The sequence below is a fragment of the Onychostruthus taczanowskii genome, unplaced genomic scaffold (assembly GCF_017590055.1).
Source record: "Onychostruthus taczanowskii isolate IOZ18803 unplaced genomic scaffold, ASM1759005v1 scaffold82, whole genome shotgun sequence".
Classification (NCBI taxonomy): domain Eukaryota; kingdom Metazoa; phylum Chordata; class Aves; order Passeriformes; family Passeridae; genus Onychostruthus; species Onychostruthus taczanowskii.
This window is the reverse complement of record NW_024506112.1, coordinates 1,754,148-1,767,470: the sequence shown is the minus strand read 5'-3', so window position 1 is coordinate 1,767,470 and position 13,323 is coordinate 1,754,148. Positions and strand designations below refer to the sequence as shown.

At 41.3% G+C, this 13,323-nt stretch overlaps 1 protein-coding gene across 6 annotated transcripts in view; it reads right to left on the bottom strand.

Annotated features, from left to right (window-relative positions):
* Nucleotides 1-13,323, bottom strand: part of LOC121346552 (melanopsin-like) — a 94,550-nt gene that overhangs the window by 30,568 nt on the left and 50,659 nt on the right. For 5 of the 6 annotated variants that reach the window (XM_041424452.1, XM_041424451.1, XM_041424453.1 and 2 more), the window contains 3 exons: nt 11,674-11,876; nt 8,090-8,195; nt 7,179-7,296 (listed from right to left, as the gene is read on the bottom strand). In XM_041424452.1, the coding sequence (XP_041280386.1) occupies nt 7,179-7,202 (24 nt within the window). In that variant the 5' untranslated portion in view covers nt 7,203-7,296; nt 8,090-8,195; nt 11,674-11,876. Of the gene's footprint in view, nt 1-3,287; nt 3,416-7,178; nt 7,297-8,089; nt 8,196-11,673; nt 11,877-13,323 lie in introns of those variants that run through there. The other variant, XM_041424456.1, reaches the window with a different exon arrangement.

The following is a 13,323-nucleotide window of genomic DNA, read 5'->3' as shown; positions in this document are numbered from 1 at the left end:
CTTATGCACTTTGTCTAGATTTTAGTAGTCTTTTCCAGTCTGTTCAGCTTCTTGGGGAGACCCACTCAACTGCTACTGGAAGATTTGTGCATGGAAACTGCTCTGAGAAAAGTGCCCTGCAGTTTAAATAGATCCTGTGAAATACTGTGCTTATTTTGAAGGACCGTGGAAAAAAATCCCACCAGCTGACACTGACTTTTCAAAGGCTGATTACAAAATGAAAGCACATCCCAATAAATCAGCCAAGGTAAGATGTTAACAACTTTTACTAATATCATGTGGTGTTTCTAATGCTACTTTTAAAAATATAAACAGCTAATAATTTTCACCAGTGTGGTCATTTGGGTCCTGCTGGATTCTCTGCTCTAGACCTCTGTCATATATGAAGAACCATGGTGAATGATGAAGGAAATACAAATAATAACAATAGCAGAATTACACTTCTTTAGCTACATTACAATGAAGCTTTTTTACAATTTTTACTAGCTAGGCATAAAGAACTGTAGATTTCCCTCTCTACTTTTTACTATTTGTAAAAACCCCAGTTTTTTCTTCTGCAGGAAATAGTCTTAGCTGAAGGCCTGAAACCAGAGATATTCTTCACCAACTAGGGTAATTTCCATATTTCAAAAAGAAATTTTGGTCATGGGTGGCATGAGTGTGGGTGGAGGGCAACCCAACTTCTTGATGCCATTTGGTCATCCTGTCATGTACATTTGGGAACACGAAAACTGCTAAAAGTAGTCAGACCAGAGCCCCACCATCTCCTGTGCCTCACACCTGGCAGTCTGGCAACAGATGCTTTTAAGAGGAAGAACATGGGGAATAGAGCAAAAGAACACTCTCAGTCTGCTAACTTCAAGCACATGTGTGATATTAGTATAAACACAATAGCATTCAGTTTCTGTTTAGATCAAAGAATTGTCTGATCACTCTAAGCTGAGGATTATTCCATATTGTATCTGCTTGTGTCTGTTTAATATTCCTCTCTGCATGGAAGGTGGGGTATGCAGAAGGCAGAGCCAGACACTTCCCAGAGGTGCACAGGGAATGAACTTAATGTCAAAATGTTGAAGTGAGTTGTGCTTGGAGCAGGTGGTAGGACTTGACAACCACTCTTCCAGCATAAAATATTCCATGATGCCAGCAATAAAACCTTCAAAACTCACAGTTAATAAATAAGGGTTAAAGACATAAGTGAAATGAAATATGATTTTAATTACTTGAGGACATGTATTCTGTCTCAGTAAATTTAAAATCTTCCTACATACCTTCTGTTACTTTCACAGGAAACTGGGGACATAAAGAGCCAAGTGAACCTAAATGCTGTTTTACACCCAAAGACTTTAGATACTTTCAATTGACAATCTCTGCAGAGACAATATTTCTTGCATGGGGAGGCTGCACTTAAGTGCTCCACTTAATTTGTAACTCTTTTTGCTACTGTGGCTTTAAATCCCACATTAAAAGAATGATTTCCAGAGGTCTTAGGCACTTCACACCTACTGATTGCACTGCTGACAAAACACCTGCTGTTTTCCATCAGTGCAAAAATACTCCCTGCACTGTTAGGTGCCTAAGCATCATGAAAATCTGCATTTGAAGTATTTTATGATGAATTTTACAGAATCTAACTGGATCACTGGTACAATGTTAAGTCCAATGGCCTAATGCATTTTTTAGTCTGACAAATTCCCACTGGACACTCAGCATAAAGCACCTAGCCACCACAGGTAATGGAGATAATCAAGATGACTGGGAAGAGAGAGAAGTTACTGGGTGAAATATGTGCAAGGAGGCCAATCTCTGCATCAAAAGTCAAATCTTTATTGCCAAATTAAACCTTCAGGCAGGAGCACAATCACCCTTAACTCCCCAAAACACAAGTAAAACGAACTCTCATCCAGGAAGGAGGTCATTGCTTTTCAAGTCCCGTGGAGGTTGAAGAACTCACACATTTCTTGTGGATTTAGCATTGCTAAAGGAAGAGAGACCAGTGTCCCCAAATGAACAAGTGAAACTGGCTGCTCCATTTACAATTAGAAATCTACTGCAGCACTCAAGAAATTTCAAAGATTGAAGCAACACTTGCAAACTAATACAAAACTGAAATATGACCATAATTAGAGATAAATTACAGCAATCAAAAGACTTTTAGATTTCTAAAGCACTAAACAAACAAAGCATAAATTGACACATTTCGTGGAAATAGGTATGTATAGTATAAGTAATGTCTGTATCTCTTAGAAAATTATCTCATGGCAGTGCTTATCCTAGGAGAAGAAACAATATCTTACACAAAAGCAACTGCCTTTACTTTAGTTTGGAGAAGCATCAAGACAATTTTGATACAGTGGTGAAAGAAACTTCATCCTTTCCCTCTCCACTGCACTGTGTAACCCACTGAAAATAGGGATGATGCAGTTATTTTAATGCAGTCTCTTGTTTTAATTCACAGGCCACTTTTCAAGACTCTACAGAAACTAACAAAAATTTTAGCCCATCTACATTAGGAAACATCATCTTCCTCTCACCCTCATGATAATCTGTGGATATGGGGTAGATTTGAAACATCTCCTACATTGCCTCTGCAACATCAGCTTGGAATCAGGATGAAGTACCAGAACAGAAAATCTCAGCACAAGGCAGCTCCGTTTTCTGATTTAAGAAGAAAGGTGCCATTTATTGAAAAGAACATTTATGTTAAAAAGCATATTAAAAAGCCAGCAAAGTAATATGCATCAGAGAATCTCAGAAAACAAACAGAAGTCTAACAAAGCACTGTGTCTGCCTCAACACATGTCCACACTAGATCTGAGTTCACACTGGACCTACTTCTGCCCACCCAGCTCTGGAAAAGCATTGCATCAAAGAGCATCTCTCAATGGAAAAACAGCTAAAAGAACAATTTGCCCACAACAGCTGTAGGGGTAAGAGAGATATTCGAGTTTTCTCCAGGAGTAAAAGCCCACTGAGCACAAATAGTTACTATTCATTGCAAAATTGCATTGAACTTCAGCAAAAGTTTGTTGCTACTAGTTTTGTTGTACCAAACACTGAGCTAATGACAGAGTGCAAAGCAATTTGACAACTACTGATTCTAAAAACAAAATAATTCTGTTACAAATGGGTTATTTAAGTTTTTTTGAAGCATTACCCAGGACACCATCAGAGTGCTGCCTCCTGTGCTGTGGAGGAGGGATGGCAAACACTGCAGATCTTGCAGCCCTCCAGCATTCGAGCACGCTGCCTTCCCCCACCTTGAGAAGTAACTGACTGGCACTTACCTACAGCAGTGCCACTGGAGTTTTCCAAAGTGCCAGCATCGATCCACTAAGAGTCTCCCTGGTGCTCCTGAAGTCACCTTCATTTGCTGTCACTCAACTGGGGTGCAATGGTCTTTGCAGCACCATGGAGGGAGGGACCTCTTATGACAGCGACTGCACGATGACAACACTGCACGTTTCTAAGCCATGCTGACTCAATTACATCATTTGAGTACTTGCACAAGTGTCAGTACAGAAATTGTAGCAAAAGATATCAGGTATATAAGAAACTATGCATATTTTTCTTTCTCAACAAAAGGCAAGTAATTTATTGAGCACTACATTATCGGTTGCAGAAAGTTCAATGAAAGTACTTTGTCCTTTTTTAAATTCAAATCCGAATAATTTTCATTCTCACTTGAGATCGAGTCCTTTTTTAGGCATTGCTAACTTTGCAAAGCACAAAGTGAGCTCTTTCCTGTTGCTTTAGGAGGTTTAGATTAAGTGGAGCTGTATAAATGTTGCCCTTTATATCATACAGCCAGCGAGGGCTTGCTTTCACCCACTCAGTCATTTCACTGGCAGCACAGCTGTGCTGATGGCAGTGAGTCCCGAAGGATTAGCAAAAATCAGAACAGTCCATCTCCCTATTTCTTGGGCTTTCTGCTTAGGATACCTTTGAACTTTGCAAAAGCTGTCAAACAAAGCTGCTGATACCATTCCCCGGGCTGTTGTCAGCAGGATCAGCCGGTAACTCCCAGCTCAGCTGTCACTGTAACAGGCTGACCCAGGCACACAGGGTGATCCAGCTGCACAGCAGCCCCAGGCTGCATCCTTGAACCATGCATGCCCTGCGTTCTGCATGTGCCCCATCACATGTTCAGGTACTGACTACCATCTGTACCAGGCATTTCTGACTGCTGGCGTATTTACCTGCCAAGCACAATTTCATGTCCCAGCGCCTACCAAAGCTGCATGTGAAGTCTGAGCAATATCTTTTTATTTAAACCTTTCCTAGGGTGGCTGAATTTAAAAGAGTGTCTAGCAGCCTGCAATCAATTTATGCAAGTCAGCCTGGTGCTTCCTCTCAGCTGCATTATGAGGAGCTACTTAAATTCCCTTGCACCTATACACTAAGATTTCCTGCTTTTCAGGACTGAGAGAGTTTAACTCGTATTGCAGCCGCAATGTCTTGCAACTCTGTGCTTCTATTAAGTTTGCATAACTGTGAAAATCCCTTGGGTACATTGATACCAAAGGCTGAATCATCTCATGCAGCAACACTGCTTTGTCATGCCCTGGGGGTTTAGGAGTGTGACCAGCCTCACTTAACCACCTGCAACCATATGCAGACACACGTCTCTGCTGTCCTGTTTGTGCACTGAATTCTGCTTCCCAATTGCTTAGCCAGGGCCTGCTGGACTAAGCAGATCATCTTCAGCAGCCACCATCATCTCTAGGCTGGCACCTCAGGGCAGTGGAAATGCAGGATATCCTAGGCGGGGATAATTTGCAACCTCTCAAGGCAGCCAAACAAAGTCAACCAAATTTCAACTTTAGATCCCTTGATCAATTTACTTAGTTGCAAATACACATGATTTTGCACAGCTAAATATGTGGCAAGAGAAAGCAATACAGGATGTGAATTAGTTGAAAATTTGGTGAGTATATAGTGACAGGGAACAAAACTTCTGTTTCCTCAGAAACTTTAGAGAAAATTTAAGAGCAAAAAGGGTCACTGTGGTAAAGATGGGATTAAAAAAGACAAACTGAAAATTAAGACCTTTAGCAGTGCCAAAACACAATATTGGTAAATAATTTATAGTTATGAGTTACATGCTCAAATTCCTTTTCACTTGGCACTTATTTATTATTTTAAATGACTCTGTAAAAAGCTTGCCCCAACTTATTGTCTCACTTATTCCAAGACCTGTTGCAATGAAACAAAATCCACAGCTTCCCTCCTAGGCTGGAGTTTCTCCCACCACACTCCCATAACCTTTTCTCTTCCACTCTTCAGACTAGAAACAAATATTCTTGGTAGACTTCTTTGAATGCCAGGTCTGGGCTGCCTAGTAAAATTAAGTCCACACAAATTCGCAAAGACTTAGCAGTAAATCTTCTGTACTAAAATTTCTACAAAATATTGTAATGGTATAAGGTCAGGATATACAGGGATGGAGCTCTATGAGGACAGAGGCACACAAATTCTTTCTATTTAGCTTGCTGACTTATCTCAGTCTTTTGCCTCAAATCATCATAACTAATTTGTAATGCACAAGAAAATCCTCTTTTCATTATGAATGTGTTCAAATAATCCTAGCTTAATGTATAAACTATTGACAAGCCTTTCTACAGCACTTAATTTAGGTCACTTTACATTCTATTAATCAGCTCCACAAAAGGATAACAGCTGTGAAATCTGCTTTAGGACTTCATTTATATTTCCTTTCTCATAAAAACGTTCCTGCTATTATGGATCAGATCCAATAAGGTTTAATCAGTCATCACTTGATGATGCAACAAATATCATCATAAGCAACCCCCTCTACATCAACCCCTTGCACAACCACTTCTCCCATCAGCCAAAACTCCAAATTAGTCCTAAAAATCGAAACAAAATTGCACGAAGAAAACAGATACACACACACACACAGAAAATAAATATCAAAATTCACATTAAAACAGCTTCAGTGAGATTTTCCTTCTAGAGGAGAAGCAATCCATTTAAATAATTCCTTAGGAAACGAAGCAGAAGAGAAATGCTCCCTTCCCTCCTCCCTGCCCAGCTCCCACTTCCTGAAGCCTTCCTCCTGGCACGTACTTTTTGGGTTCAGCCGAAAGCATTTCCCTCCCCTCCGCACATCTGCTCTGTGCAGGGCTGCCGAGCTGCGACTCATCCTGAGGAGCGTTGGAAATCCCAGGCTTTAAAAAGCCGCTCGCAAGCCCCTCCTGGGCTGCCAGGCTGCCAGCTCCGGCAGCGATCGAAGCACAGCATAGCCCCCAGCCAGCCACACGACCTGCCAGTCACCCTCACTGGCCACACCACCGCTGTTCCAAGTGCAAAAAGATGACTTGAAACAAACAAATAAACAAACCCTATCCACACCCAAATACCTCACAATTCAAAAAATAGTACAAAATACAAACACACACACACATATATATATATATATGTGTGTATGTGTATATATATATGTGTGTATATATGTGTGTATATATATATATACATATATTTCCAAAAAGGATGGACACCCAGAGGAGCTGGTTTCCAGGGCAGCCCAGCTGGCTGTATCTGCCCAGCCCATCCTGGCAGCACAGGAGCCCCTGCGGTGCCAGCACCGAGGCCGGGCACCCTTTGAGAGTCAGTACCTGAGGCTGTGCCTGCTGCCCTGCAGTCCCGAGCGGACAGCCTGGGATGGAGGGCACTGCCTGGGATTTCTCTTCTGGCAACTTGTGCCCCTGGCCTCTTAATGTTATGCTGGAAGGAGCCTGGCTCTGCCTTCCCTGGAACCCCTCTTTAGGGGGCTGGAAACAGCAGCTGGGCACCCCCCACCACCCCTCATTCCCCCAGCCTCTACTGGCTGGCCAAACCTGGCTCCAGATTTCCCTTTGCAAAGCTTTCCCTATGCTCCATCCCCACGGCCCATGAGCCCCCTTGGCCAGGTTAGGTGGCTCTGCTCTGTTGCACAAGTGAGCAGCAGCATGCCCAAGCCATAGCTGGGTTTCTTGCAGGGCTGTCAAGAGACAAGGTGTAAAACGGAACCACTTCCCAGCAACTCAGCCTGCAGTTACCAAAACTTCTTTCCCAGAATTATGCCTTAGCATTCAAGCATTTGCTGTCACAGAGGTGCTTGAATGGCCACAGAAAGTTTAGTGAGCAGCAGTGAATGGGTCATAGGAATTTCTTACCTCACAGAAACTTGTTGGCATCATGGTTGTAAAGCTGAGTATTTCAGAGGCACTGGGACATGATGGAAAGAGCAGGCATCTGATTTCAGGCCTGCTCTTTGAGAGCTTCTCTCTTGCACTGTGGCCAGAAAGACATCAGAAAAGTAGTTAAATTTCTACCCCTATATCACTTTTATTTAAAATGTATTAATATTTTCCACATACTTGTTTTCAGTGTTCCCCTTTTAAAAATGGAATGGAAAGGATATGTGAGAAAGAGTTTTTTTTGGAGAAGAAAAGGTTCAAAGTAGTAGAGAAAGGAGGTAGAAAGTACAATTTAAACAAAGCTCAAGAAACTTACATGTCCCTTCCATTTAAGGCATGACAGTGGTCACAGATGCTCAGGAGAATCTTAAAGCTATTTATGCCCACAAATTAACCCTTTTAACTGATGATTTTAAAGATAGTAGAAACTGAACTACAGATATAAAACTTACAAGAATGGTGAACATATACCACATGGATAATCTGCAAATGCTGGAGAATACTGCTGAAATCCCTAGACTAGAGGCCTAGATTTCAAAACGAAGTTTACTTGGGCATTTAATACCCAAAGACATGAAGAATATGTTAGAATATAATGGACAGTCAGCCAGAACAGAAAAAACCCCAAACCTATTTGGTAAAAACACAATGTAGAGTTATGCTTTGTATTATAAAAGTCAAATTATGTTGTCATTATCATGCATAATTTAGACACCAGTACTGTTTGTTGGTCATTATTACTTCATCCTTGGGTTTCGTTCCCTGCTGAACCACCTTACTTCCATTCAATCATTTGACCTGACAAGTTCTGCTTCCCTGCTCTGAAGGTGCCCAGTTGTTAGCTGCTGTCTTTCAGTGAGTTGTACATTGGCATCTTGATGCTTTACCTTTTAGGTGCACCTGTTGACCTGATCCCTGTGATCCGCTGGCTATAGATCTGTTTGGCAGTGAACTTCAGTTCTTTTCATTACTTTGTAAGCTCCAAGTGCAGATCTACCAAATGACACATATGTTCAATATTGTTGCAGTTACATTTTTTGGTTACCTTACAACTTTTTCCACAAATATTGCCTTTCAGAGGAAAATCTACATACAATATTGGAGCTACTATATACATTAGTGATAGTTTTAGAACCAGATGATTTATAATTTGTTGGCTAATATTGTTTCTTATCTCCAGTGTGGTTTAAATTTTCTGTAAGGCAACAGAGATCACATGAGAAATTATCTAACCCTGTTATCTATCTAACCCTACTATCTATATTATCTATCCCTATATATCTATATCATTTCCTCTAACATGCAGAGGAGAGTTCCCTTTTTTCCTTTCCTTACAGAAATAAGTAAAATACTGGAAATGCCTCCCTCTGAAACCTGAGACCTGAATAACTGCTCAGATGTTCTTTCTGAGGAAGTTGCTCATGTTGTTCACTCCCACTGCAAGCTGGAGCTGAAACTTCTGAGGACAAGCCATTACATACAAGACCTCACATAGCTGGATCAAACTGAACCCTATCTTCTGTGAGATATTCTGATTAAAGTTAAGAATTGGACACCAAGGGAAAAGTTAAATGCCAACTAAAGCAAACTTCATGCTTCAGACTTTAGACTGACAGGCTCTTGAGTGGCAATTTAAGTTGGTTGCTTGAATGACAGCATTTTAGGTACAACTAAACCTCCAGCCAGAGGATTACTGAATTCTTGTCCCACACATCTCTCTTTCCTGCTCTCACATCAAGATTAGTTCTTCATTAGGTCTTTCTATTTCAACTGTTTGTAATTAATGCTAGGACATGGGAAAATACAGTAAACCTATCAAGTGAGTACAACCAAAGTGTTTGGACTCACTGAGCTTTATGAACTTCACTTGCATGCTTAAACTAACTGTGTGTTTAAATAAAAGCACTGAAAATCAGTGTCTTAAAATTAGTCACAGAAAACAGATTGCTCAAGTAACTGGATAAACAGGTAAGGAAAATAACTGACTAACAAAAGGTCAGATAAAATGCCTGAGACACAGTCAATATCCAGGCACAAAGTGGTAGCAGTTCTGTGTGCAGATTTAAAGGAACTAACCAAACACTGAAGAAAGTGCAGGAAAGAACTATACATGACTGTTGGGTTTTTTTTTTTTTTTTTTTTAGGAAAAGAGAGTAGAGTGATTTTGGATGAGTAATAGCACTTTACATTTCTATGACACCTTTCATCGCTCAGGCTCCCAATGCAGTTGGCAAATTTAACAAATTGAAGGACCTTGTCCTCCGTACACTGGAATCATTTTATCTGTTACTAAAGGCATCCCTGGTGGAGCAAAAAGCAGTACCTGTTTAACAGGTTGGATCTATTGTGACAAACACCACACCTCAGGAAAGCCACAGGGAGAGGATAATTGTCAACAGCTGGAGTTAGTGCTGAATCCTGGATTGATCAGTTAGAAGAAGTCTGCTAGTATTTCTCCAGTTACCACTGGTGATGACAATTTTACCACAGATCTTGCAGAGCTGCCATGCCCAGGGCAGGTTTTCCCATGACCCAGCTCCTCTGGACACCTTCCTCAGCATGAGGTGCCTTCACATGCCACAGTCCCCCTCCTTGCAACACTTGAGTGTTATATTCACCAGACAGAGCGAGAGCAGAGATGGACTGTGAACATCCAGGCACGAAAACAGACCCAGTGGTCAATCAAGAGACGCTGCACACTAAGAAATGTAGAATCATAGAACAGTTCAGGTTTGAAGGGACCTTTAGAGGTGCAGTTAGCAGGGACATCTTCAACTAGATGAGAGCCCCTTGAATGTTTCCAGGTGATTAATCACCTCTCTGGGTAACTTTTTCCAGTGCTTTACCAACCCTCATTGCAAAAGACTTCTTTCTTATATGTAATCTAAACCAACCACCTTTTAATTGATTTAAACAGTTGACTTTGATCTAAGCCTTCACCAAGGTGATCTTTCTTTCATTGTAGCTGTATTGCTGGAAACACAGAAAGTGTCAAAGGTGTTTCACACACAAAAGACTGTTCATATTTGCTGCTTCCTAAGGCACATGGGTCTGACAAGATCCTGACCGGCTCCTTGGAAGTCTCTGAACATTGAGATTAGCAAAGCAGGCTAAATTCAGTTACAGACTACTATCTATAATGGCAAAGGGAGCAGAATTGCACTGAAAAGCTCCTCCAGGCTTCAGATTCAGTGGGATGGGAGTGAGCTTCACAGTCTGCTTGTCTCACAGTCACATGAGGGATCTCGGTCCTCTTTCTGTCCACTGATGACTACTGATGATACATTTATGGCTACTGATGCTATGACCACTGAAGAGCAAAAAACAAGGTGAGTACAACGTGATTATTAAAAACCATTAAAAAAACCAACAAAAACTGGACAAAAGAAAAAAAAATCATTGAAAGCTAAACACATGGTCAGTGAACTGGTACATTCGAGCTTTAAAAACAAAAGAAGTAACATAGAAATCCCTACCCAGATGTGCTGTTGGACCAAAAGACTCTCAAAGTCTGATGGGTAATCCACAGTCACATGTTCATTTTGGGATAGAAGACAGGCATCTTTGGAAATGTGTTTTGAGCTCTCAAATAACCAACAGTGAAATAAAAAGTGGAAAAATAATCGTATGCCAAGGAGCAAAATGGATTTATTCAACAGTTCATATTTTTCACTGGTTTAAAAATATCCAGAAAGTTGATCCAGGAATTATTCTTGGGACTGTTATAAGCTGCTGTGCAAACACTCAGTGCCATCCTGCTGAGCTTCTGACAAGTCTAAAAAGTCTCACATATTTCACATGACAGCTGAAATATTTTAATTGCAAAGGAAAACAAAGTGTTAGCATGGATCAGGCCAGCTGAGTGTGAATGAAACAAATGTAGAAACTTTAGGGCTTGGAAAAACTCAAGAAGTTCCTTAGTCAAGTACTTCTCAGGTAGGGTTATCATGGACAAGCAACAGTTTTTCAAATACTGAACTTCTACAGTATAATCTAAGCTTTAGTATGAATGCAGTCAAGGTATGGGTTAGACTTAATCACAGAATTAGAATGCAAGTCTCTCTGTTACAGTTTTCAAGGGACAAAGATGACCCAACAATGCTTATCTAGGACACATCTTATGCACAGGTCATTCACTAGCAAAAACGTAAATCTGTACAAGCTTAACTCTTTACTTCTCCTCCCCCACTAACAGAGCATATGCCAATGGCAGTGATTAATTGGGAATTTGTCTTTTCTTTCTCGTTCACCTCTGCCAAGCCTAGAGAAGTTTTGCTTGCTTTCATCCCGAGAGTGAGAAGCTGAAGGTACCTGAGGTGGTGGTCCCTGCACGAACAGGGGCTTCAACATAATTCCTATCCCCTTCTCCAAGCCCCTTCCCTCATGGAGGCTGATATCCCTCCTATTCCCTTTTTCCACCAGCAGCAATGAGTTACCAGGAGTCAGACACAACTTTTCATCCCAGGCTTACCCTTATCCAGAGTCCTTCCTATGGAAAGAACAACCCAGACGAGATCCATACCCAATCTCATTCCTCATTTGAAGACATTCATTTTTTCAGGTACAGCAAAAGCTTTTTAACCATGGCTTATAATCTTCATGGCCCTTGGAAGCTCCTGCCTCCCATGGAGAGGGACCTTGGCATCAAGGCACAGCCAAGGAATGTTATCTCTGCTGGAGACATAAAATGGCAGGGGAAGAAATGCAACTGTCAAATGACCTGAGGGAGGAATTCCACTTCATAATGCTCTGGGGAGACACTCACCTTGGGCACAGAGATCTGGGCTCTTATTTACCACTCCCAGCACTGCTGTGTGCCCTCTGGAAAGGCTGTTTGAACTGGAATGGAAATTGACCTGTCCTAGAACTGGGATCTCAGGTTAACATTTTGCTACACCACCAATATTGTAAACTTACTCAAAATACAATCTCTTTTACTTTCAACATTCAGTTTAAAAACACATTTCATGATACCAGTGTTTTCCACAGGAAAGACATTCTGATTTTTTAGTAACTCACAAGTTTTTTCTCTGGCCTCATTCAATCACAGAGTTTTCTCCAACAGCTTATGGAAAAACCCTAAAAGTCACAATTTTTACTGTCAAAGTCATGGCAGTGACAGCCACACAGATTTTGTTGTTGTTTTGTTATCTTCTATATTGAAGTTTTCCCATTTCTGCTCAAAGGTGACTTATTTCTATAAATAGAAACATTTTCACACTTTAGATGCTTAAAACAAAATCCTTTTGTGTAAAAAGCCAGCCTGGAGGGTTTCATCCTGGAACTGAATGAATCAGTCCTATCAATGCTTAGACAAGTAATGAGGTTAAAAAAAGAACCCCAAATTTGGTATTGGCTTCCTATTTTAGACAATTTTTTTTAAAACAGACATCAAAACAAGGAAGCCTTTATAGGTCTTCAGTTCCTATATGACAAAGGATGGAAAAATATACTTGGATGTAAAGCAGCTATGACCCACACGTCCTTGAAGAGCCAGAGGGACAACTGTTCCAATCCAGAAGGAGTACATGTTAGGCAATGTAGCTGTGCTACTGCCCTGAACACTTAGCAGAAAGTGCTGTGCCCTGTTAAGTGCTGGCTCCAGGGGCTCTAGCCCAGCCCCCAACATGGCTCTGATGGTCCCTGCTGACACGGTGACAGGGGCTCTGCGTGTGCTCCAGGTGATGCTCTGCCCTGTTCCAACCATGGCACTTTGCAGAGCACGGCCAGGGAAGCACATGTGGTGTGACCTTTCTGAGCTCAGCCCTGCCCTCACTCTTTCAGTGATCAGACACCAGCTCTGCAGGAACCTTCAGTGTGACCCATTCCCACCAGCCACCTCCTAAACCAGGAGAATTAAAAACCAGGTTCCACTGAAATGATGGGCATGAGGTGGCAATGTGTTTCAGAAGAGCTCAGGAGACACTGAACCCCCCATAATTTCTCCAGCCATTTCAGGCCAAATAATCCTATGGTTTCAATTGCTCCTCAGATGACATCACCCATCACTGAACCAGAAAACAAAAATTAAATTTAAACTACAAACTTGTTTAAAAATTTAGCTTGAGTCTTGACTTGAATATCCCCAAGACTCAGACAAATACCAAAATCATTTTTGATT